Source organism: Theropithecus gelada, chromosome 6, assembly GCF_003255815.1.
Source record: "Theropithecus gelada isolate Dixy chromosome 6, Tgel_1.0, whole genome shotgun sequence".
Lineage (NCBI taxonomy): Eukaryota > Metazoa > Chordata > Mammalia > Primates > Cercopithecidae > Theropithecus > Theropithecus gelada.
This window is the reverse complement of record NC_037673.1, coordinates 175783094-175807714: the sequence shown is the minus strand read 5'-3', so window position 1 is coordinate 175807714 and position 24621 is coordinate 175783094. Positions and strand designations below refer to the sequence as shown.

At 45.8% G+C, this 24621-nt stretch overlaps 1 protein-coding gene and 1 pseudogene across 29 annotated transcripts; both read left to right on the top strand.

Annotated features, from left to right (window-relative positions):
* The first annotated feature begins 251 nt into the window (after positions 1-251).
* On the top strand, positions 252-846 carry LOC112627119 (annotated as a pseudogene).
* A 12406-nt stretch (positions 847-13252) lies between these two features.
* On the top strand, positions 13253-23671 carry HNRNPH1 (heterogeneous nuclear ribonucleoprotein H1). 29 transcript variants are annotated; one of them, XM_025388935.1, is made up of 15 exons: positions 13316-13600; positions 13791-13926; positions 14750-14877; positions 16500-16655; positions 16862-17005; positions 18490-18628; positions 19579-19757; positions 19840-19911; positions 19968-20101; positions 20255-20390; positions 20797-20856; positions 20948-21037; positions 21680-21772; positions 22229-22278; positions 22869-23647. In XM_025388935.1, the coding sequence occupies exons 3-14, from the start codon at positions 14781-14783 to the stop codon at positions 22276-22278; spliced, it is 1350 nt and encodes a 449-aa protein (XP_025244720.1). In that variant the 5' UTR covers positions 13316-13600; positions 13791-13926; positions 14750-14780; the 3' UTR covers positions 22869-23647. The 29 variants fall into 29 exon arrangements, with proteins under 29 accessions (XP_025244727.1, XP_025244726.1, XP_025244722.1 ...); XM_025388942.1 differs by lacking the exon at positions 13791-13926 and having other exon boundaries at positions 13253-13600; positions 19989-20101; positions 22869-23671; XM_025388941.1 differs by having other exon boundaries at positions 13253-14631; positions 19989-20101; positions 22869-23671.
* The last annotated feature ends 950 nt before the right edge of the window (positions 23672-24621 follow it).

Here is a 24621-nt window from a genome sequence, read left to right as displayed (position 1 = left end):
AGGAGTTTGAGACCAGCCTGGCCAACATGGTGAAACCCCGTCTCTGCTAACACAAAAATTAGCCAGGCGTGGTGGCAGGCACCTGTAATCCCAGCTACTCAGGAGGCTGAGACAGGAGAATCACTTGAACCCGGGAAGTGGAGGTTGAAATGAGCCGAGATTGTACCAGTGCACCCCAGCCTGACAACAGAGCGAAACTCTCTGTCTCAAAAAAAAAAAAAAAAAAAAGAAAAGAAAAGAAAAGAAAAGAAAAGGATATCACCCCACTCCACACCTGGGATGACTTCTTCCCCAGCTCCGATCGCTTTGCCTGGCCGGACTTCAGGGACATTTGCAAATGGAACAACCACGTGCTGACCAACCTGCTCTGTTGCCAGACCAACTACCTGGTGGTGGCTGCCATGATGATTTCCGTCGTGGGGTTTCTGAGTCCCTTCCGCATGATCCTGGGAGGAATCGTGGTGGTGCTGGCGTTCACAGTGTTTGTGTGAGCAGCCCACAATAAAGACATCCTTCGCCGGATGAAGAAGCGCCACCCCACGACGTTCCTTATGGTGGTCATGTTCACCAGCGATTTCCTTATATCCATGTTTGGGGGAGTCATGGTCTTTGTGTTTGGCATCACTTTTCCTTGGTTGTTGATGTTTATCCATGCATCGTTGAGACTGTGGAACCTCAGGAACACACTGGAGAATAAAATGGAAGTGATAGGTTTGAAGAGGACACCAACGGGCATTGTCCTGGATGTCCTACAACAGCAGGAAGAAGGCCTCAACAGACTCACTGACTATCAGCAAAGTGAAGGAAGAAACAACTGACCTGAGATGGGGTTGCAGCAGAAATTGAGTTGCAGTTTGCCCTTGTCCGGACCTACTTTCTGCTTGTGTTTTTGAAATAGGAGGTGCAGGTACCACCCAATTATCTATGGCAGCATGCATGTATAGGCCGAACTATTATCAGCTCTGATGTTTCAGAGAGAAGGCCTCAGAAACTGAAAAAGAACCACCACCCTCCTATTATGTCTGAAGTTTCACGTGTGTTTATGAAATCTAATGGGAAATGGATCACACTATTTCTTTAAGGGAATACAAAATAAATAAATAAATAAAAGAAGTATGGCTTTTACAGCAACAATACTGTTATAGGAATAAAAAAATCATTGTAAAGTATCAAGACAATACAAGTAAATGAAAAGGCTGCTTAAGTAGATGACATCATGTATTATCCTGTTCCTAATCCCCTAGAATTGTAATATGTGCGATATAAATTAGTTTTTATTATTCTCCTTTAAAAATCAAAGATGATCTCTATCACTTTGCCACCTGTTTGATGCGCCGTGGAAACTGGTTAAGCCAGTTGTTTATACTTCATTTACAAATCTAAAGATAGCTGTTTAGGATATTTTGTTAAATTTTTGAGATGATAGTAATGTGTTTTCACCAGCAAGTATTTGTTGCAAACTTAATGTCATTTTCCTTAAGATGGTTACAACTATGTAACCTGTAGTATTCTGGACAGACTTGTTAAAAAATAAACAGACAGAAAGAAAAATAAAACAAAACGAGTTCTGTTTATCTTGCACACTTTTTGTTGTTACTGTGAAAAAAAAACGGCCCAAGAAAATATTTCCCATTTTTTCATTTTTTAGTTTATAACTGGAACATTTAGAAAGAAGGAAATGAATGTGCATTTTATCAATTCCTTAGGGGCACAAGGAGGACGATAATAGTAGATCTTTTGAAATTTGAACAACATCTTTAGATAACCAAGCAAAGACTTTAAAAAATTGTAATGAAAATGGAAAACAGCTACTGTAGCTCATAAAAATTTTAGATAGCTATTGCTACAACCATATGCTTTTACAGCTAGACATTAAAATTATGATAGCATGAGTTCATACATTCGATTACTTTTCCTCCCTTTCTCTTGTTTTTTTTTTTTAGACGGAGTCTCACCCTGTCACCCAGGCTGGAGTGCAGTGGCGTGATCTCATCTCACTGCAACCTCCGCCTCCTGGGTTCAAGCAATTCTCCCATCTGAGCCTCCCGAGTAGCTGGGACTACAGGTGCTCACCACCATGCCTGGCTAATTTTGTTTTTTTATTTTTAGTAGAGATGGCATTTCACCGTGTTAGCCAGGATGGTCTTGATCTTCTGACCTCACGATCCACCCGACTCGGCCTCCCAAAGTGCTGTGATTACAGGCGTAAGCCACCACGCCCGGCCTTTTTGTTTGTTTGTTTGTTTGTTTGTTTGAGACAGAGTCTCACTTTATCGCCCAAGCTGGAGTGCAGTGGTGTGATCTCGGCTCACTGCAACCTCTACCTCCTGGGTTCAAGCGATTATCCTTCCTCAGCCTCCCGGATAACTGAGATTACAGGCGCTCACTACCACTGCTTAGGCTGGTCTTGAACTCCTGGCCTCAAGTGATCCCTTGGCCCCAGCCTCCCAAAATGCCGGGATTACAGGCGTGAGCCACTGGCTAATTTTTTTTTTTTTTTTCCTGTCAGGCTCAAGCAGTCCTTCTGCCTCAACCTCCCTGTAGCTGGGACCACAGACACATATCACCATGCCTGACTAATTTTTGTATTTTCTGTAGAGATGGGGTTTGCTGTGTTGCCCAGGCTGGTCTCGGACTCTTGGCCTCAAGTGATCCACCTGCCTTAGCCCCCATCCTTAAAAAAAAAATTCGACTGTGTCACTGTGCTGCTTGAGCCTTCAGTGGTTGTCCTCCAAGTAGAATCTGCTCCCTGCCTCTCCAGCCTGGAGGCTACTGCTCCAGGCCCTTGGCTTCTTAGCCTCAAAGCCTGCTTCCCTCTGGCTGACCAGGCCCTATCACCTGCCAAATCCCAGGTTACGCATCACTTTCTCTGCAACTCTCCCCAACTCTCAAATAGCTCCCAATTAGGGGCTCTCACTGTAGTGCATAGCACTTGCTGAAACTTGTAGCTGTGGACTGTATTGTAAAATTACTCATTTTTCTTCATCTCCCTGCTAGATTCGAAGCTTCTCCAGGAAAGGGATCTTTTCTCCTCTGGTCATCCCAGGACAAGGCAAATGGAATGTACTTGAACATTCACTGGATGGACAAATGCGTGAAATGAAGACACAAATGTGGCCGGGCGCGGTGGCTCAAGCCTGTAATCCCAGCACTTTGGGAGGCCGAGGCGGGTGGATCACGAGGTCAGGAGATCGAGACCATCCTGGCTAACATGGTGAAACCCCGTCTCTACTAAAAATACAAAAAACTAGCCGGGCGTGGTGGCGGGCGCCTGTAGTCCCAGCTACTCGGAGGCTGAGGCAGGAGAATGGCGTGAACCTGGGAGGCGGAGCTTGCAGTGAGCCGAGATCGCGCCACTGCACTCCAGCCTGGGTGACACAGCACGAGACCCCGTCTCAAAAAAAAAAAAAAAAAAAAAAAAGACACAAATGTGGAGCTGGTAAGCAGTGTGCCAAGCATCCTTCCAAATGGAGAATGAAATTATGAAGACTCCGGCTGGGCGCGGTGGCTCACACCTGTAATCCCAGCACTTCGGGAGGCTGATGCGGGCGGATCATGAGGTCAGGAGTTCGAAACCAGCTTGGCCAACATGGTGAAACCCGGTCACTACTAAAAATACAAAAATTAGCTGGGCGTGGTGGGGCAGTAATCCCAGTTACTTGGGAAGCTGAGGTGGGAGAATCACTTGAACACTGGAGGCAGAGACTGCAGTGAGCCGGGATTGCGCCACTGCACTCCAGCCTGGGTAACAAAGCAAGACTCTGTCACAAAAAAAAAAAAAAAAAAAAGAAAAGGCCGGGCGCGGTGGCTCCCGCCTGTAATCCCAACACTTTGGGAGGCTGAGGCGGGCGGATTACCTGATATCAGGAGTTCAAGACCAGCCTGGCCAACATGGTGAAACCCCATCTCTACTAAAAAGACAAAATTTAACCGGGCGTGGTGGCTCACGCCTGTAATCCCAGCACTTTGGGAGGCCGAGGCGGGCGGATCACGAGGTCAAGAGATTGAGATCATCCTGGTCAACATGGTGAAACCTCGTCTCTACTAAAAATACAAAAACTTAGCCGGGCGTGGTGGCAGGTGCCTGTAATCCCAGCTACTCGGGAGGCTGAGGCAGGAGAATCGCTTGAACCCAGGAGGCGGAGCTTGCAGTGAGCCGGGATCACGCCACTGCACTCCAGCCTGGGCGACAGAGCGAGACTCCGTCTCAAACAAACGAACAAACACAAAATTAGCCGGGTGTGGTGGGGCGGTAATCCCACCTACTCGGGAAGCTGAGGTGGGAGAATCACCGGAACCCGGAGGCGGAGGCTGCAGTGAGCGAGATCGCGCCGCTGCCCTCCAGCCTGGGCAACAAGAGCGAGCCTCGGTCTCAAAAGAAAAAAAATTAGCCGGCAGTAGGTTTTGAAGATTTGATTTGGCTGAAGACAGTGAGTGACCCGGCGGAAGCCTTGGGAGATCCGCACCCAGAGAGTTCAAAACGGACCGTGTGTTGTCCGCCTGAAGGCGGCGCGCTCGGTCCCTCCCCAGGTCCGCGCCGGGCGGACCTTCTCCTCAGCCGGCGGCGGGACACTGTGGGGACGCCTTTGTTTCCGCCGCTCGTGGTGTCTGGATCCACAATTTGTTTACGTGGTTGTGGAGCCGGACTCCGCGTCGAAGGGCGGTCTCTTTCAACACATCAGTGGGACTCCGGGAAAGGCCGAGAGACGCGGGGATCCCCGCCGGAAGGGCGGCCCGCGTTGCCCGGCCGTGGCGGGGGAGGGGGGTACCCCATACCCTCGCTCCAACCGAGATGCCCGTTTCTTAAGGGCAGCCTGGAGTGTCCCACCCGAGCAGGTCCCGGAGGCGGCCCATGCTGTTTATCACTCAGAAATGTAAAGTTTGTTTGTTTTGAGACAGGGTCTCCCCACTTTGCCTAGGTTGGAGTTCAGGGGCGCGATCTCAGCTCAGTGCATCCTCCACCTCCTGGGCTCAAGCGATCCTCCCACCTCAGTCTCCTGAGTAGCTGGAACTACAGGCATGTGCCACCAGGCCTGGCTAATATTTACTTTTTTTTTTTTTTTTTTTTTTTGAGACTGAAGTCTCGCTCTTGTTGCCCAGGCTGGAGTGCAGTGGCGCGATCTCGGCTCATCGCAACGTCCGCCTTTTGACTTCAAGCAGTTCTCCTGCCTCAGCCTCCCAAGTAGCTGGGATTATGGCCCTGCGCCACTGCACCCGGCTAATTTTTTGTATTTTTAGTAGAGGCGGGGTTTCACCATGTTGGCCAGGCTGGTCTTGAACTCCCGATCTCAGGTAATTTGCTTGCCTCGGCCTCCCAAAGTGCTAGGATTACAGGCGTGAGCCACCGCGCCCAGCATGTTTTTAAATGTTTGTAGAAATGGGGCCTCAATATGTTGTCCAGGATGGTCTGGAACTCCTGACCTCAGGTGATGTGCCTGCTTTGGCCTCCCAAAGTACTGGGATCATAGGCGTGAGCCATCACACGGAACCTAGATCATTTTTTCTCAACTTTTTTTTCATGATCACCATCTTAAAGATCCTTTCTAGATCTTTTTTCCTAGTTCCCCACCACATGACATTTTAATAACATAGATATACTGTAACATATGTCTTTTAATGTCCTGTGGCCCTTTGGAAGGCAACAAACCATTGTGTTACCTAAGATTTGTTTCCTTCCCCCTCATAGCCTCCCCATCCCACTACCCCCATGCACTCATACCACAATTTATTCCATATTTCATTAGACATTAAGCTGCTTTCTAAAGCTTCCCTATTTCATGCTGCCATGAACAATCTTGTAATTAAATCAGTGCAAAAGTAGGAATGGAATGAATGTTTTAATGAAATGTATGTGTTTATACTGCAAATAGCCCTAAGCGAGAGGATGTACCAATTTACACTCCAACCACAATGTACCTCGATGACATCTCCTTGCATCCTTTCCAGCTCTCTTAATTACTCGTTTAAAGGATCACTAATTTGAAAATTAGTTGCAAAGGCTTTGTGTTATTTTATTTAATTAGCATTTCTTTGGTTACCACTCAGAGGGACACCTCTCAAGCCTATGGATCATCTGCATATTTTCTTTATTTTTTTGAGACAGAAATTCGCTTTTGTTGCCCAGGCTGGAGTGCAATTGTGTGATCTCGGTTCAACGCAACCTCCGCCTCCCAGGTTCAAGCGATTATCTTGCCTCAGCCGCCCGAGTAGCTGGGATTACAGGCATGTGCCACCATGCCCCACTAATTTTGCATTTTTAGTAGAGATGGGGGCTCTCCATATTGGTCAGGCTGGTCTTGAACTCCCCACCTCGGGTGATCCGCCCACCTCAGCCTCCTAAAGTGCTGGGATTATGGGAGTGAACCACTGCGCCCAGCTGTTTTTTTTTTTTTTTTTTTTTTTGAGGAGTTTTGCTCTTGTTGCCCAGGCTGGAGTGCAATGACATGATCTCAGCTCACCACAACTGCCACCTCCTAGGTTCAATCGATTCTCCTGCCTCAGCCTCTCGAGTAGCTGAGATTACAGGCATGTGCCACCACGGCCGGTTAATTTTTTGTATTTTTAGTAGAGGCAGGGTTTCTCTATGTTGGTCAGACTGGTCTTGAACTCCTGACCTCAGGTGATCCATGATCTTGGCCTCCCAAAGTGTTGGGATTACAGGCGTGAGCCTGGTCATCTGCATATTTTCTTTTGCAAATCTCAGGGTTCTGTTTTTCTGTTTGTTTTGTTTTGAGACAGAGTCTCATTCTGTCACCCAGGCTCGAGTGCAGTGGCGTGATCTAGGCTCACCGCAACCTCTGCCTCCCAGGTTCAAGTGATTCTCCTGCCTCAGCCTCCAAGTAGCTGGGATTACAGGCACGTGTCACCATGCCCGGCTAATTTTTGTATTTTTTTAGGAGAGATGGAGTTTCACCATGTTGGCCAGGCTGGTCTCCAACTCTTGATGTCAGGTGATCCACCTGCCTTGGCCTCCCAAAGTGCTGGGATTACAGGTGTAGCCACCACGCCTGGCTTTTTTTTTTGAGACCGAGTCTTGCTCTGTCACCCAGGTTGGAGTGCAGTGGCAAAATCTAGGCTCACTGCAAGCTCTGCCTTCTGGGATCCCGCCATTCTCCTGCCTCAGCCTCCCAAGTAGCTGGGACTATAGGTACCTCCCACCACGCCCAGCTAATTTTTTGTCTTTTTAGTAGAGACGGGGTATCACCATGTTAGCCAGGATGGTCTCGATCTCCTGACCTCGTGATCCGCCCACCTCGGCCTCCCAAAGTGCTGGGATTACAGGCGTGAGCTACTGTGCCCAGCCTGGGGTTCTGTTTCTTGAGGGCTGTATGGTGAGCGGTGGTTTCCGGATCCTAGCCGACTAGCAGGTCAATCATGGCAGTGTTTACCAGCTGTGCACCTACCTGGAGCAAATTAATTACTCTAACCTCTCTTTGTAAAATTTGTAAAATGGGGTAAATAATAGTACTCATCTGCCATTGGGTTGTTTTGGGAATTAGCTGAGATACCAGTAAGCATTTTATTTTTTTTTGAGACAGAGTCTGGCTCTGTCACCTAGGCTGGAGTGCAGTGGTGCGATCTCGGCTCACTGCAACCTCTGCCTCCCGGGTTCAAGTGATTCTCCTGCCTCAGCCTCCTGAGTAACTGGGATTACAGACGCCTACCACCACACCTGGCCAATTTTTGTATTTTAGTAGAGACAGGGTTTCACCATGTTGACCAGGTCTCTTTTTTTTTTTTTTTTTTGAGATCGAGTCTTGCTCTATTGCCCAGGCTGGAGTGCAGTGGCACAATCTTGGCTCACTGCAACCTCTGCCTCCCAGGTTCAAGTGATTCTCTTGCCTCAGCCTCCCAAGTAGCTGGGATTACAGGTACTTGCCAGCACACCTGACTAATTTTTGTATTTTTCGTAGAAATAGGGTTTCACTATGTTGGCCAGGCTGGTTTTGAACTCCTGACCTCAGGTGATCTGCCCACCTCGGCCTCCCAAAGTGCTGGGATTACAGGCGTGAGCCACTGTGCCGTCTACTTCACATTATTAAGAAATCCATGAAAATATAATTTTAATGGCTGTAACATGTCATCACACAAAATAATTGGAGTATAACAGTTTCCATCAAATCTAAAATATCATCAATTTTGGCCGGGCGCGGTGGCTCAAGCCTGTAATCCCAGCACTTTGGGAGGCCGAGGCGGGTGGATCACGAGGTCAGGAGATCGAGACTATCCTGGCTAACATGGTGAAACCCCGTCTCTACTAAAAATACAAAAAACTAGCCGGGCGTGGTGGCGGGCGCCTGTAGTCTCAGCTACTTGGGAGGCTGAGGCGGGAGAATGGCGTGAACCCGGGAGGCGGAGCTTGCAGTGAGCCGAGATCACGCCACTGCACTCCAGCCTGGGAGCACAGCGAGACTCCGTCTCAAAAAAAAAAAAAAAAAAAAAAAAATTTTAAGTCCCACCATTATTTTCTGCACTACTACAAACAAATTCTGGCCTGGCATGGTGGCTTGTAATCCCAGCGCTCTGGGAGGCCGAGGCAGTCAGATCACCTGAGTTCAGGAGTTCCAGACCAGCCTGGTCAACCTGTCTCTACTAAAAATACAAAAATTAGCCTGGCGTGGTGGCATGTGCCTAGAGTTCCAGCTACTTGTTGGGAGGCTGAGGCAGGAGGATCACCTGAGCCTGGGTGGGGGAGGTTGCAGTGAGCCAAGATCGTGCCACTGCACTCCAGCCTGGGCGACATAGTATTATTACTATTATTATTATTATTATTTTGAGATGGAGTCTCGCTCTGTCGCTCAGGCTGGAGTGCAGTGGCACGATCTCGGCTCACTGAAAGCTCCGTCTCCCAGATTCACACCATTCTCCTGCCTCTGCCCCCCAAGTAGCTGGGACTACAGGTACCCGCCACCATGCCCAGCTAATTTTTTTGTATTTTAGTAGAGACGGGGTTTCACCATGTTAGCCAGGATGGTCTCTATCTCCTGACCTCGTGATCCGCCCGCCTCGGCCTCCCAAAGTGCTGGGATTACAGGTGTGAGCCACCGCGCCTGGCTGTATTATTATTATTTTTTGAGATGGTCTCACTTTGTCACTGTGCCCAGCTAATTTTTGTATTTTTGTAGAGATGGGTTTTGACCATGTTGCCCAGGCTTGCTTCAAACTCCTCAACTGAAGCAATCTGCCTGCCTCGGCCCGCAAAGTGCTAGCATTACACGTGTGAGCCACCACGCCCAGCCATGTTATTTATGATTGCATTTCTTTTCTTTTCTTTTCTTTGAGGCAGAGTCTTGCTCTGTCACCTAGTCTGGAGTGCAGTGGTGTGATCTTGGCTCACTGCAACCTCTGCCTCCGGGGTTCAAGCCATCCTCCCACCTCAGGCTCTTGTGTAGCTGGGATTACAGGTGTGTGCCACCACACCCGGTTAATTTATCTTTTTTACTACACTTGATCTTTGCTCAAAGGATGAGATGTGACAATTTAGTAGAGATGGTGTTTCACCATGTTGGCCAGGTGGGTCTGGAACGCTTGACCTCAAGTGATCAGCCCACCATGGCCTCCCAAAGAGCTAGGATTACAGGGTGAGCCACCACGCCCAGCTGGTATCATTGGTTTTAAAACACATTCCTGGCCAGGTGAGGTGGTTCATGCCTATAATCCCAGCAATTTGGGAGGCTGAGGTGGGTGGATCACCTGAGGTCAACATGGCGACATCCCGTCTCTACTAAAAACACAAAAATTAGCTGGGCGTGATGGCGGACGCCTATAATCGCAGCTACTCTGGAGGCTGAGGTAGGAAAATTGCTTGGATCCGGGAGGTGGAGGTTTCAGTTAGCCGAGATTACACCATTGCACTCCAGCCTGGGTGACAGAGCAAGACTCCATCTCAAAAAAAAAAAAAAAAAAAAAAGGCAGAAGAAAATAAATAACACATTCCTATCTCATTAAGGCTAAGCTGTACAAAATGTGTCTTAAAAATGATACCAAAGATAACAAATATGTGTTTAATCTCTGGATGGGAAAAGGCTTTCTAAACTTAAAGACAAACCTCAAAGGAACATATCCATGGCTTTGACATCAAGAAATTTAAACATTCTATATGTCCAAATATTAAACAGCAATCATAGGCCGGGTGCAGTGGCTCACACCTGTAATTCCAGCACTTTGGGAGGCTGAGGTGGGTGGATCACTTGAGGTCTGGAGTTCCAGACCAGCCTGGCCAACATGGTGAAACCCCATCTCTACTAAAAATACAAAAATTAGCCGGGTGTGATGGTGCATGCCTGTAATTCCAGCTATTTGGTATTTTTTTCCTTCTTTTTTTGAGATGGAGTCTCCCTCTGTTGCCCAGGCTGGAGTACACTGGCGGGATCTCTGCTCACTGCAACCTCCACCTCCTGGGTTCAAGCGATTCTCCTGCCTCAGCCTCCCAAGTAGCTGGGATTACAGGCACCCGCCACCACGCCTGGCTAATTTTGTATTTTTAGTAGAGACAGGATTTCACCATGTTGGCCAAACTGTCTCAAACTCCTGACATCAAGAGATCCACCCACCTCGGCCTCCCAAAGTGCTGGGATTACAAGTGTGAGCCACTGCGCCTGGCGTACCCCAGCAATTTGGGAGGTTGAGGCACAAAAATTGCTTGAACCCGGGAGGTGGAAGTTGCAGTGAGCCAAGATCACATACCTGCACTCCAACCTGAGTGACAAAGTGAGATCCTGTCTTTAAAAAAAAAAGCAATCATAAATCAGGGCCGAGCATCATGGCTCACACGTAGAATAATTCCAGTGCTTTGAGAGGCCAAGGTGGGAGAATTGCTTGACGCCAGGAATTAAAGACTAGCCTGGGCAACATAGTGAGACCCCCATCACCACAAAACAATACAAACAATTAGTCAGGCCTGGTTGAAAGTGCCTGTAGCCCCAGCTACTCAGGAGGCTGAGTGTGGAGGATGGCTTGAGCCCAGGAGTTCAAGGCTGCAGTGAGCTATGATTGTGTCACGGCACAGAACAAGACATTGTCTGTAAAACAAACAAAAAATACCACCACAAAACCACAAAAATAATTAAAAGGTAGGCAAACTGAGAAGAATGTTTGGGGCAACTATCCTAAGGGCTAACAGCTTTAACAAAGAGCTCTGTAAACTATAAGAAGTATACCAAGACATAAAGACCACTGAGGCAAGATGGTGAATTTTTTTGTTGTTGTTTTTTTTAGATGGAGTCTCGCTCTGTGGCCCAGGCTGGGGTGCAGTGGTACAATCTCTGCTCACTGCAACCTCCACCTCCCAGGTTCAAGTGAGTCTCCTGCGTCAGCCTCCTGAGTAGCTGGGATTACAGGCGGCTGCCACCACACCCGGCTACATTTTGTATTTTTAGTAGAGACAGGGTTTCACCATGTTGGTCAAGCTGATCTCGAACTCCTGACCTCGTGATCCACCGGCCTTGGCCTCCCAAAGTGGTGGGATTACAGGCGTGAGCCACCTTGCCTGGGCTGATGATGAACTTTTTATTTTAAAAAACCTTTGTCTGAGTGTGGTGGCTCATGCTTGTAATCTCAGTACTTTGGGAGGCTGAGGCAGGCAGGTCACTTGAGGTCAGGAGTTCCAGACCAGCCTGGCCAACGTGGCAAAACCCTATCTCAACTAAAAATTAAAAAAAAGTAGGTGTGGTGGCACACACCTGTAATCCCTCTAGACTTGGGAGGCTGAGGCATGAGAATTCCTTGAACCTGGAAGGCAGAGGTTGCAGTGAGCCAGACTGAACCACTGTACTCCAGCCTGGGTGACAGAGTGAGACTGTCTCAAAAACAAAAGCAAACAAAAAAACCTTCTTTCATTGCCAGACATGGTGGCTCACACCTGCAATCCCAGCACTTTCTCTGGGCGGCTGAGGTGGGATGATTCCTTGAGTCCAGGAATTCAAGACCAGCCTGGGCAACAAAATGAGACGCCATTGCTACAAAAAGAAAAATAAAAAAGTTATCTGAGCAAGGTAGCACACGCCTGTGGTCCTACCTACTCAGGAGGTTGAGGCAGGAGGATTGTTTGAGCCCAGGAGGTAGAGGCTGTAGTGAGCCATGTTTGCACCACTGCACTCCAGCCTGGGTGACGGGCTGTTTCTCAAAAATAAATAAATAAATAAATAATAAATAAATATTTAAAAACCTTGTTTTAATATAAGTTGGACAATGTATATATAAGAGCATTGGCTATAAATGTATGAAATTTATTCTACCTCACTGCTATTCTTTTTTTTTTTTGAGATGGAGTTTCGCTCTTGTTGCCCAGGCTGGAGTGCAATGGCATGATCTCAGCTGACTGCAACTGCTGCCTCCTGGGTTTAAGCAATTCTCCTGCCTCAGTCTCGCCAAGTGGTTGGGATTACACGTATATGTCACCATGTCTGGTTAATTTTTTTTTTTTGAGAGGGAGTCTTTCTCTGTTGCCCAGGCTGGAGGAGTGGTGTGATCTCAGCTCACTGCTTCCTCTGCCTCTTGGGTTCAGGTGATTCTCCTGCTTCAGCCTTCAGAGTAGCTGGGATTACAGGCGTGCGCCACCATGCCCAGCTAGTTTTTGTATCTTTAGTAGAGATGGTGTTTCACCTTGTTGGCCAAGTTGGTCTCAAACTCCTGACCTCAAGTGATCTGCCTGGCTCGGCCTCCCAAAGTGCTGGTATTAGAGGTGTGAACCACCGCACCTGGCCAGAGTCTCTCTTCTTGATTACCTCAGCCAAAGTGTTTTGTGAAATGGTACCACAGATATGTGCTTCCAGTTCCGTTTGTAGTAGAGGGCATGGCATGTACCGTCATTCACCCTGCCTGCTCCATCTGCATCCCCCTCACCTCCAGCAAGTTTCCTTTGCACAGGGCTTATTGCTCCCCTGCTGATCACCTGCCAAAGCCCTCTCTCGGAGTTAACATCCTTGCCAAGGCCTAAGTGGCTTTTGAAGATCAGGCCCCGCTTAGCTCTGGGCTCCTGTCTCTCTTTTGATGTCCTCTCTACTTTTCTCAAACCTGTCAAAACTGGATTCGGACTCTGTGGCCCTGGGGTTGGAAACATGCTTCGTCTGCATCTTCCCAGGGTGGCACTTAGGCCTGCACTAGCTAAGGTAGCCCTGCGGCAAGGTCCAACCCTACCTTATTGTTAATTTGTTTATTGTCTGTGTCCACTAGAGCTGGGGTGAGGAGGGCAGCCAGATCAGACCTGGGGAGGCCTGGGAGGCTACGGCATCTTCGGTGTTGGGCAGTGCTGTTAGAAACCACGAACATTACTCATCTGGCAGCATGTGTGCACATGGGGTGAGCCGGGGGCCTCCTCGAATGCGGCGTCTACACCCGGGGATTGGACGCACTGTTACCGATTCTGTCCTGGGAGATTCAGCGGTAACCTACCGAGCAGAGGCCGGCGCGCACCCGTGGAGGAGCCCGCGCTCGCGATTCCTCCTCGTGCCAGGGCCCCAGGGCACGGAAGGCCCACCGACCGTGAGGCGGGTCAAGGGGTACACAGGGTGCGAGTTCGTTAGGCAAAAGCTGGGTACAGGCGCGAGCCACAGGCACGGGAACCTCGCGCCGACCGGGGCCCTAGGCCCGACGACCGCAGGTAAGGGGAAGTGGAGGCACACATGGCTGGGACGTGCCCCAGGCACCATCCGGGTGGCTTCGGGCGCGGGACGTCCGCAGCCCCGCAGCTCCCAGGACGCTCGACCATCTGCGGCTGATCAGCTGGGGATAAAGGGGAGACAGGCGGCGCGGGGAGTGGGAACGCCTGAAGGCCGCGCCTCTCCTTTCAGGTCGGTCAGGAGCGCACCGGTAAGAGCCAGGGGGTAAGGGGTAGAAAGACGCCCACCTCTTCAACCCAGAGCTCGGGACTCCTATACAGTCCCATAGGGAACAGGCGGCCGCCATTCCCCTCCCCCACGCTGGCGGGTAAGGCTAGAGAACGGTTTCAAGGAAGACGCATGCGCATGAAACAATTATAAACCGCTGAGACTCCCAAGTTCAATATTCGCGGGAAGGCGCATGCGTAATAAAAAGCCCGGCGGGTTTATGGGTGGGGGTGCTGCGCCCAAAACCCAAGCGAGTAATAATCCGCCGGCGGACGGTGGGCGGGCTCTTGAAACTACGCATGCGCCAGAGCTCTTTGTGACGCAACAGGGCGGTGCGGGCAGCTGGCTGCGCGTGCGCAGAACTCGCACAAAGGGCCTTATTTAGGTTGCGCAGGCGCCCGCTGGCCATTTCGTCTTAGCCACGCAGAAGTCGGGTTTCTGGGTGAGTGTCGGTGGGTCCTCGCTTGCAGTTCAGCGACCGCCGTGGGCGCCGTTTTTGCGAGGATTGTTTGTCCTCATACCTCTGAGAGGGCCACGGGGACCTTGGCGAGCTGCGGGCTGCCATCGAGAGCCGCGAGTGGTTCGCTGAATGTCGGCACCGCAGCTGAGGCCTGCAGGCCGCGCCGACTCTATTGTGTGAGAAGTCGGAGGAGGCGGAGCGGAAGCGGCCGCCGCCATTTCCTTTCCTCCACGCTGGCTCTCGGCCCGGGCCCCCACGGTTAGGGGCGCCGACGGTTGCTGCTCAGAACAGCTTTTGGGGGTCCGGCCGCCGGACGAGGAGGTGTTGGGTATTGGAGCCGCCGGGGTGGGTGCATTCCCCCGGTTTTTGCTTGGTGGGGGGGGCCGGTGCGGGCCCCGGGGCGCCTCGGAGGCGGAGGACAGCTTAATTGGCGCGCTCAGGTCTGGTCCTCCCCGCCTTGCAGTTTGTTTCGACGCCGGACCGCGTAAGAGACGATGATGTTGGGCACCGAAGGCGGAGAGGGATTCGTGGTGAAGGTCCGGGGCTTGCCCTGGTCTTGCTCGGCCGATGAAGTGCAGAGGTTTTTTTCTGGTGAGTTAGAACTAGGACGCGGGAGTTCGAGTTCGAGGCCGGGGCGGGCGGGCTGGCGGGCAGCCGGGCTGGGGCGGGGCGGGGCGGGCCGGCGGGACCCGGGGCGCCCCCTGGCGAGGCGCGGGCGACTGCACTCACCGCCGTGTGGCTCGCGCCCGGCCGGCCGCGGTTACGCAATGGAATTTTCGAAAGCCCCGCCCGTCCTCCTGGCCCTTGGGGGGGGGAGTGCGGCAGATCTGGCAGACTCTTTGATTTCTTGACTACCTTTGAACACCAACTTTTCTTTTATGGATGTCGTTTTTTCTTTTTCCTTTGTGTTGGGAGTCTGTGTCACCCAGGCTGGAGTGCAGTGGCGCGATCTCGGCTCACTGCAGCCTCCGCCTCCTGGGTTCAAGCGAGTCTCCTGCCTCAGTCTCCCGAGGAGCTGGGACTACAGGCGCGCACCACCACGCCCGGCTAATTTTTGTTTTTTTAGTAGAGACGGGGTTTCACCATGTTGGCCAGGCTGGTCTCGAACCTCTGGACCTCAAGTGATCAGCCCATCTCGGTTTCCCAAAATGCTGGGATTACAGGCGTGAGCCACCGCGCCTGGCCCGGGTGTCTTTTTGCGAAAAGATGAATTGGCATAGATGGGTTTCCTCCTCAATCTCGAGAAAATTGCCGAGTAATTAGACCAATAATAGTAATGTTTTTCAGTATCTTCAAGTGTAATCTCTTGTTTCCAGTTCTGATGTTTCCTTGAAAAGGAGCATTCTTCGGAAAGTTAAAATGTCACGTCTTAATTTCAGTTTTCCTAATCAAGATTTGGTAATTGAAGAGTGTTTGCTCATCTAGTTCTTAATTTGGCTGACTATACAATTGAAAACACTGAAACCCAGGGAAGTGTTTTTGCAGTCCCTAGGTTTCCTGAATATTTTCTATCAGAATGTCCTTGTTCCCATTATTAGACTGGGAAAAATTAGACTGATAAAATTCTACTTGTATGAAATTGACAGCTTTTGGCAAGACGTTTGTAGTGTTGACTTACTATCTGAATTTAGCATTGGTAACGGAAAACGACCTGTAAAACAAGAACCAAGTACACTGGAAGCCACCTTGCAGGGGGCAACGCTGGGTTTGGCTTCAGCTGTGCAACTTGGAGCATTTTAGCTTGCTAACACTGATCCCCTTTCAGGTGAGTATTGGGCCTGTAATTTGGATTTGAATGAGAAACCGTAATGTGGCTGCTGGTAAGGTAAAACTGACAAACGCGCCAGACCAGACCAAAGCAACCCGCAACGAAGTAGGTTTGCCATAAAGTCACAAAGTCCAGGCTTGATAATGTTCGGAGAAATTGATAAAAGATGTGTGATGTGGACATAAGTAGCAGGGACTTAAGAGAGAAATTGATTCTGAAACTGCTTTGAATATTGTATGTTGTTGATGGGTTGGAAATACATCACCTTGGGAATGAGGTTTTTTTTTTTTTTATTGGAGTTCCAGGAGTTGGTAATATCGTCATTATATGCAGGCTTCACAAGTTACGTAATTCGTAGTGGGGACATGGAATAGACATTTCATCTGTGTCACCCAGAGGTGGTTTTAGGTTTTAAATTCCGTATTAACGGTTGTTTTCTTTCCAGACTGCAAAATTCAAAATGGGGCTCAAGGTATTCGTTTCATCTACACCAGAGAAGGCAGACCAAGTGGCGAGGCTTTTGTTGAACTTGAATCAGAAGATGAAGTCAAATTGGCCCTGAAAAAAGACAGAGAAACTATGGGACACAGATATGTTGAAGGTTTGATTTACATTGCCCTAGTTACAGTAAATAAAGCATTAAACAATAGAGGTCTTACCCCTTCTGAATTTTAGGTATTTGACTGCATGGAAATGGTCATCTAAGGGAGTTTGTGGCAGCTCTTCCTAGCTTATCTAAAGACCCAGGAAGTCTGAACTTTGTTACCTAATTTTCCAAAAGTGACTAATTCTAAGCACCTCTTTCAGTATTCAAGTCAAACAACGTTGAAATGGATTGGGTGTTGAAGCATACTGGTCCAAATAGTCCTGACACGGCCAATGATGGCTTTGTACGGCTTAGAGGACTTCCCTTTGGATGTAGCAAGGAAGAAATTGTTCAGTTCTTCTCAGGTATGTAGTCATGTTTGTTGATGAGCAGTGAGTTTTGGCTAGCTTCTGCAAGGTGATTTAATAGACCTTAAAGTTGAGTAGCTTAGGTATTTCAATAGGTTGTGTAAATTGCCAATGAATTAATGTTTTCTTCCTAGAGACCTTCAAATAATTTAAGCCCATCTTAAAGGTGGAAATGAAGTACTTCCAAAATGTTAACTTTGCCTATATTTAGTATTATAGTTCAGAGTAGATCTTTCATTGAGGATTGCCCTCAACAGCTTAACTGCTTTTCCTCACATTGGTGTCCAGCTAAGTACTTCACGTTAAAGGTAAGATCCCTTAACATCAGATTAGTGTGACGAATTAGGTTGTTGTAAATTATGGCAAGTGTCTGTGTTGTTGCAAGAGACACATTTGGGTCATGTGACCAGAATGGTCTAATTCTCTTTAATGCAGAAGTCGATTTATGAAAGACACGGTGTAACCAGTGTGATATAAACTTACTGAAAATCAGATGTAGTGAGAGTAGTTTGAATGCTTGTAGTCTCAGTATCTGAAATAAAGTGTTTTGAAATTGTTCCTGGGCCTAAAGTATTTGAATGTTTTTATGCTGAAGGAGCTGATAAGATTGCATGTTTAACAATGTTAGATATCGTATATTTTAAATATTAATATTTATGATGTGATACACTGGAAGCAAGAAATCCTTTCATGGTTTAGTGTAGTATGTTAAAAATTTATATATGTATCAAGTCCTAATGTCAGAATTTTAAAAATCAAGTCTTGTTTTGTTTTTACTCTAAATTGGTGAGAATTGAATGCTATCTGTCAACGTTAAATATGAACATAATTTCATATCTTCTAGGAAAGTGCTTTAAGTCCTTTTTGTAAGCTTGGGAATGTATCCACGGAAAGGATTTTTCATAGACGGAATTTCCAGAAGTGAATCATAACTACTGTTAGAGCATAAGCATGCATGATTGTGCTGTGTAGATCAGTTTTGTTGAAAGTTTAGATTGTTATGTTTGTCAATTATAACTTAATGTTTCAGTTTTTATATGAAATGTTTAAATGTATACCTTTTTAAAGACTTGAAGTTCCAATAACTTAAAGCATTGAAATATAAAATGAGGTAAAAGGTGTTTTGAATTTAGTAAAACTGTTATTTAATGCTTAAAACTTAATTGAATTCTTGTATAATTCTCAACATTAAGTTGCATAGATATGTGTTCTTAAGTTGTTGAATTCTTAATGCATCCTGCGTTCAGCAAGTTTTATTTTTTTTAATTTATACTGTACCATGGGTGTGTTAAGAATAGTTATACTTCGTAATAATGGAACTTCATATTATTGCAATGCATATTTAAAGAGTACTTGTTGAAAGCATACCATTCACCTAAAGTTAAAAGTTCTGGTTTATTTAAAGCTATAAGAAGAATCATTTCTGGGCTTGTGATGTTAATATTGCCCCCCTACTGGGGTTATTTGTCCTTGGGTTGAAGGGTTGGAAATCGTGCCAAATGGGATAACATTGCCGGTGGACTTCCAGGGGAGGAGTACGGGGGAGGCCTTCGTGCAGTTTGCTTCACAGGAAATAGCTGAAAAGGCTCTAAAGAAACACAAGGAAAGAATAGGGCACAGGTGGGGATGGATGGTTGGTTGGATATGTCACTTTTCTTATGGTAAACAATTAAATCCATATTCTCTCTGCTTAAAAGAAGAAATTGATGTTTTGTAGTCCTAGGTAATTGATGTTTTGCCATGATTTCCAAACTTTTCTTGTGTCAGTCCCATGTTACACACAAACTAAATTTTAGGTTTAAAATTTGTCCCTAGTTTAATTGGCCTACTTGACAATTTTGTGAGTCTTATTAACCCCAATCTAATAGAGTTGAGAGACTATGGCTTTAAAAAATTAATGCAAACCTGGCTTTAGCTGTAATAACACCCACCTAGAGTAAATTAATATTACCATAAGAAAATGTGATACTTTCTGATCTTGTTTTTAAAGTTGAAATGCAACAAACTTTTTCTTGCTGTATATAAATATTCTGCATAGTATTAATAAGCATAGCTTTCAAGAAATTGTCACAAAAGGTTTTATTCTCTTTGCTTGTGACTATTTTTCATTGAAGCATGCGCTTACCTATGCTGATTCTTACTAAAAGCATAGGCTGGGGTATTTATTGGCGAAAGGAAGTGTGTAGTGTGGGCTAGACTGTTGGTGGAGGCTGGCTTTTTAGCCCACTTGCTATACATGCTGCCAATGGATTTAAGACTTGAAATGTTGAAAGTTGAGTGGAATTATTTCCCTCCTAGAACGTTTATTTACAGTACTCCTCTCTACCCCTAAGGTTGGGCTCTGCCTCAGGAGGAGTGAGTGTTTTTTTTCTGTAAAGTTTACATTGTCTTACTATTTATTGAGTGAATTTCTGGTCATTGCCTATGCAAATATAAGAAATCTGGCTTTAAATATTAGTCAGTTTCATGGCTATGACTAGATTGTATTTCTTGTGTAACTAAATACCTGTATAAAATGAACTAATGGTTTCTCTCCCCTCCCTACCCCTTCCTTATGAACGATGCTTTAGGTATATTGAGATCTTTAAGAGCAGTAGAGCTGAAGTTAGAACTCATTATGATCCACCACGAAAGCTTATGGCCATGCAGCGGCCAGGTCCCTATGACAGACCTGGGGCTGGCAGAGGGTATAACAGCATTGGCAGAGGAGCTGGCTTTGAGAGGATGAGGCGCGGTGCTTACGGTGGAGGTAAGTGAGGATTCCCAGGGTTTGGCAAGTAGTCTGTTCCTTTGTTTAGGTGTTTTGTTTGATGGATTGTACTTTCTTTCAGGCTATGGAGGCTATGACGATTACAATGGCTATAATGATGGCTATGGATTTGGGTCAGATAGATTCGGAAGAGGTAAGGTAAGAATTGAATTTCTCAGTTGAAGGATGCTTACACTCTTGTCCATCTAGACCTCAATTACTGTTTTTCAGGAATGTCTGATCACAGATACGGGGATGGTGGCTCTACTTTCCAGAGCACAACAGGACACTGTGTACACATGCGTGGATTACCTTACAGAGCTACTGAGAATGACATTTATAATGTAAGTGTAGAATGAACTCACAAGTCAGTATTTCAGTATGGCAGTAAAAGTCTGAGCCTTACTCTATAAATGTGAGCACTGTGTTAGAAATTGTAGTTTTATTTTGTAACATTAGAAAGTTGATTTAATTCTTTGAAATGCCTTGTGTTGTAGTTTTTTTCACCACTCAATCCTGTGAGAGTACACATTGAAATTGGTCCTGATGGCAGAGTAACTGGTGAAGCAGATGTCGAGTTTGCAACTCATGAAGATGCCGTGGCAGCTATGTCAAAAGACAAAGCAAATATGCGTAAGTGTGATTGAGCGTTTGTGGGCTCTTAACAGGTGATTGTGTGACTAACATTTACAATCGAGAAATGGAAAAATAAGGATATATGAGAAGTTTCCTCTCCAGTAATAGATTAATTCTTGGGGGATGGGGGGCAGTGGGTTGAAGAAGGTTTGGGTTTTAAAAATTAGTATAACGGATTTGTGATACGCACATCTTGAAGTGTATATCCTTAATTGACAACATAGATGAATATGTAAAGGCTAGATATTGGAGTTAAAGTAGATCACCTAAGAGAAGTAGCTAGAATTTTCTTTGCCAAGGTATTTGAAGTTCACAGATCTGCTTGTTTAAAAACTTTATAAAAGTGCTTATCCTGTTGTGTTTCACCAACAAACATTTTCAAACTTTTTTTTTCTCATTTCAGAACACAGATATGTAGAACTCTTCTTGAATTCTACAGCAGGAGCAAGCGGTGGTGCTTACGGTAGCCAAATGCTAGGAGGCATGGGTTTGTGTAAATATCACTTTAGTGTCTTTTTTTAAGCTAACCTTGTATGCCTTTTTTCTCATTTCAGAACACAGATATGTAGAACTCTTCTTGAATTCTACAGCAGGAGCAAGCGGTGGTGCTTATGGTAGCCAAATGATGGGAGGCATGGGCTTGTGTAAATATCGTTAGTTTTTTTAAAAACCAAAACGTTTATATCTGTATAAGTCAATTATAAGTTGTTAATCTATTTATTTAATAAGTTTAGCATAACAAACTTAGGCAAAGAAAGCAGTTTCTTGATATTTGAATTTTGTATCTGGCTTACTTAAATCTTTGTGTTATGAAGTTCCTTAGGATAGATAATTCAAATTAGATTTAAGTACTCTTGGGGGAGGGGACTACGGAGTGAAACTACTTAAATTTTCTGAGTATAAAGTTTAAATAGCAAAATAGGATTAAGATAAATGTGGGCATAATTAGGTGTATTGACGTGCCTTTGATATATCTAAGGGGGAACCCCACTAAATCTAGTCAGGCAGTTTCATAAGATCTTCACAAAATGCCTCTACTTAGGGAATCTTGTGGGTTTTAGTCCTGCTGATGTATAGACCGTTAGCACTTTGGTTTATAAATATTTGAGTAGCTCAAATGATGGATAGAAGGGTAGCCCGGTTGTAGACAGTAGGCAGAAGGAGGCAGAGGGTTATAGTAATATAAGATCAAGACTGGAAAATATAGATATAGAATTACAAGCCCGGTACCACCAGGTACCACATTATGTAAGGAACAAGGTTCTAAAGTTTTCTTAACTTAACAGCAAACCAGTCCAGTTACGGTGGCCCAGCCAGCCAGCAGCTGAGTGGAGGTTACGGAGGCGGCTATGGTGGCCAGAGCAGCATGAGTGGATACGGTAAGCCTGTTTTTTAAATATACTTAGAATTAAGTTTTAGGCAGGTTTCTTTAGTTGGGAAGGTGCAGGCTCCTTTTTGGTGAAATTGGGTTATTAAATGTATGCTTTCAATCCAAATGTAACTTTTTACTAGCTTAATTTTCAGAAACAATCATTTGGGAGGGGGAAGTGTTCTGTGAATAAAAAACTAGTTATTGCAATTTTGGAATACTGTCGAGCCAGAAAATATCTGCCTCCATTTATTAAAACATTAAATAAAGTTGTTCGCTTTTTTGTCTTTTGGTTAGCAGTACATCAATTTTAGATGGAGGGAGAATTTGGAATAGTAGAATGGTGGTTGGGTTCAGGATCGTATTTATTAGTTAACCTAGGATTGGTTTTATTTATTTTTTTTCAATTGGTCTAAAGAATGGTGATTTTGGTATTATAGTCTTACCCTACAAAATCCTTTTGCAGACCAAGTTTTACAGGAAAACTCCAGTGATTTTCAATCAAACATTGCATAGGTAAATATTTTCTCAAAAAATATAATTTAAATTCCCAATAGCAAATACTGATATGTTGTAATAATACTTTCTATAGCAGTCAATGGCTCTGACTTAACTCCATGGAGGCTGCCATTTGGGCACAGTGAGTTGCCTTTAGTCCACCTTGGTTGTCTCACTTCCTGCCCACCGTGAATAGGAAAAGCAAGAGACTTCCCTGTGCTCCCTTTTCTCAAATGCCATTCGAGGGACACATTGTGAATGTTTATGGTAAATTTTTTTAAAAAATGCCTTGTTTAGCTTTAAAAATACGAAGTAATTTTGCAATTTTTGAAAAACACTAGTTTTCCTTTAAACTTAATTTTTCATGTTGATCCTGAAGAATCCGTTAAAATGGTAGCACAAGAGTCTGGCAAGTTGGTACTGCAGAGAAAAGGGGTTAATTGAGGCTTGTTTGGAGTCGGGATTCCCCTTTCCCAAACATGCGTCTCGCCACTTGGACAGCAGCCATTTGTACTCGTATACTTTTTAAACTTTTTCTTGGAATACTATATTTTATTTGACTGGTAGTCTGACATTACTCCTGACTTGTCAAATTGATCTCTTTGCAGGTAACCAAGGAGCAATGAACAGCAGCTACTACAGTAGTGGAAGCCGTGCATCTATGGGCGTGAACGGAATGGGAGGGATGTCTAGCATGTCCAGTATGAGTGGTGGATGGGGAATGTAATTGATCTGTCCTGATCACTGACTCTTGGTCAACTTTTTTTTTTTTTTTTTTTTTTTTTAAGAAAAAAAACTTCAGTTTAACAGTTTCTGCAATACAAGCTTGTGATTTATGCTTACTCTAAGTGGAAATCAGGATTGTTATGAAGACTTAAGGCCCAGTATTTTTGAATACAATACTCAATCTAGGATGTAACAGTGAAGCTGAGTAAACTATAACTGTTAAACTTAAGTTCCAGCTTTTCTCAAGTTAGTTATAGGATGTACTTAAGCAGTAAGCGTATTTAGGTAAAAGCAGTTGAATTATGTTAAATGTTGCCCTTTGCCACGTTACATTGAACACTGTTTGGATGCATGTTGAAAGACATGCTTTTATTTTTTTGTAAAACAATATAGGAGCTATGTCTACAATGAAAAGTGAAACATTTTGGCATGTTCGTTAATTCTAGTTTCATTTAATAACCTGTAAGGCACGTAAGTTTAAGCTTTTTTTTCTTTTCTTTTTTTTTTTTTTTTTAAGTTAATGGGAAAATTTTGAGACACAATACCAGTACTTTAGGATTTTGGTCTTGGTGTTTGTATGAAATTCTGAGGCCTTGATTTAAATCTTTCATTGTATTGCGATTTCCTTTTAGGTATATTGCGCTAAGTGAAACTTGTCAAATAAATCCTCCTTTTAAAAACTGCACTCTGTCTTGTCTGTGCTTCAGTGTCATGTGGACTGAGTCTCGGTGCTCTGTGCCCACCTGGGGCCACATCTGGGGCCACATCTCTGGCTGTGGCAGAGAGGCCTGGCAGTTGAGGCTGTTGTGTAGATGTCTTCAGACTTCCCTCCAGTGCAACTGAAGGTAAACTCGTCTTTGGGGCCCTTGTGGAAGGGCTGTATGTCATTTGGCTGCACAGGACCTGATCTGAACTTGCCTATAACTTGTTAAGCACTTGCACAAAGCGAAGGGGGAGGTGACAGTGCCCTCACTGCATGGCCTGCATGTCTATGAGGCCTTCATGCTTGGCTGGGAAGGTGCTGGAGGCGAGGTTATGATGAATACCTGGGTTTCTTCTAGCTCAGGGGTGGTGGTTTTTTTGTTTGTTTGTTTTTTTTGAGGCGGAGTCAGTCGTCTCAGGCTGGATTGCAGTGGCGTGATCTCAGCTTACCTGCAGCTTCCACCTTGCGGGCTGAAGCCATTCTCCTGCCTCAGCCTCCCAAGTAGCTGGGGTTACAGGTACCGCCACCACTCCAGGCTAATTTTTTTGTATTTTTAGTAGACAACGGGGTTTCACAATGTTGGCCAGTCTGATCTCCAACTCCTGACCTCATGTGATCTGCCCACCTCAGCCTCCCAAAGTGCTGGGATTACAGGCTTGAGCCACTGTTCCTAGCCTTCACAGATGGTTTTTCAAATTGAAGTTTTGAACTTTTATATTTTTGGCTCATTCCTAAAAATCAATTCTACTTGGAAGCAGAATTACATGTAAATCTGGGTAGAGTGATAGGTAGTGATTGAGAGCTAATGTGACTAGTTTAAATGAACTCGAAACATATCCCCGTTTCGGTAGTTCAGAGCTCCAGCATGATGCTAGGAAGTATTCAAGCTGCTTTAAAGTGTACCTGAGCGAGTTAGAAACGCCACACTTTGA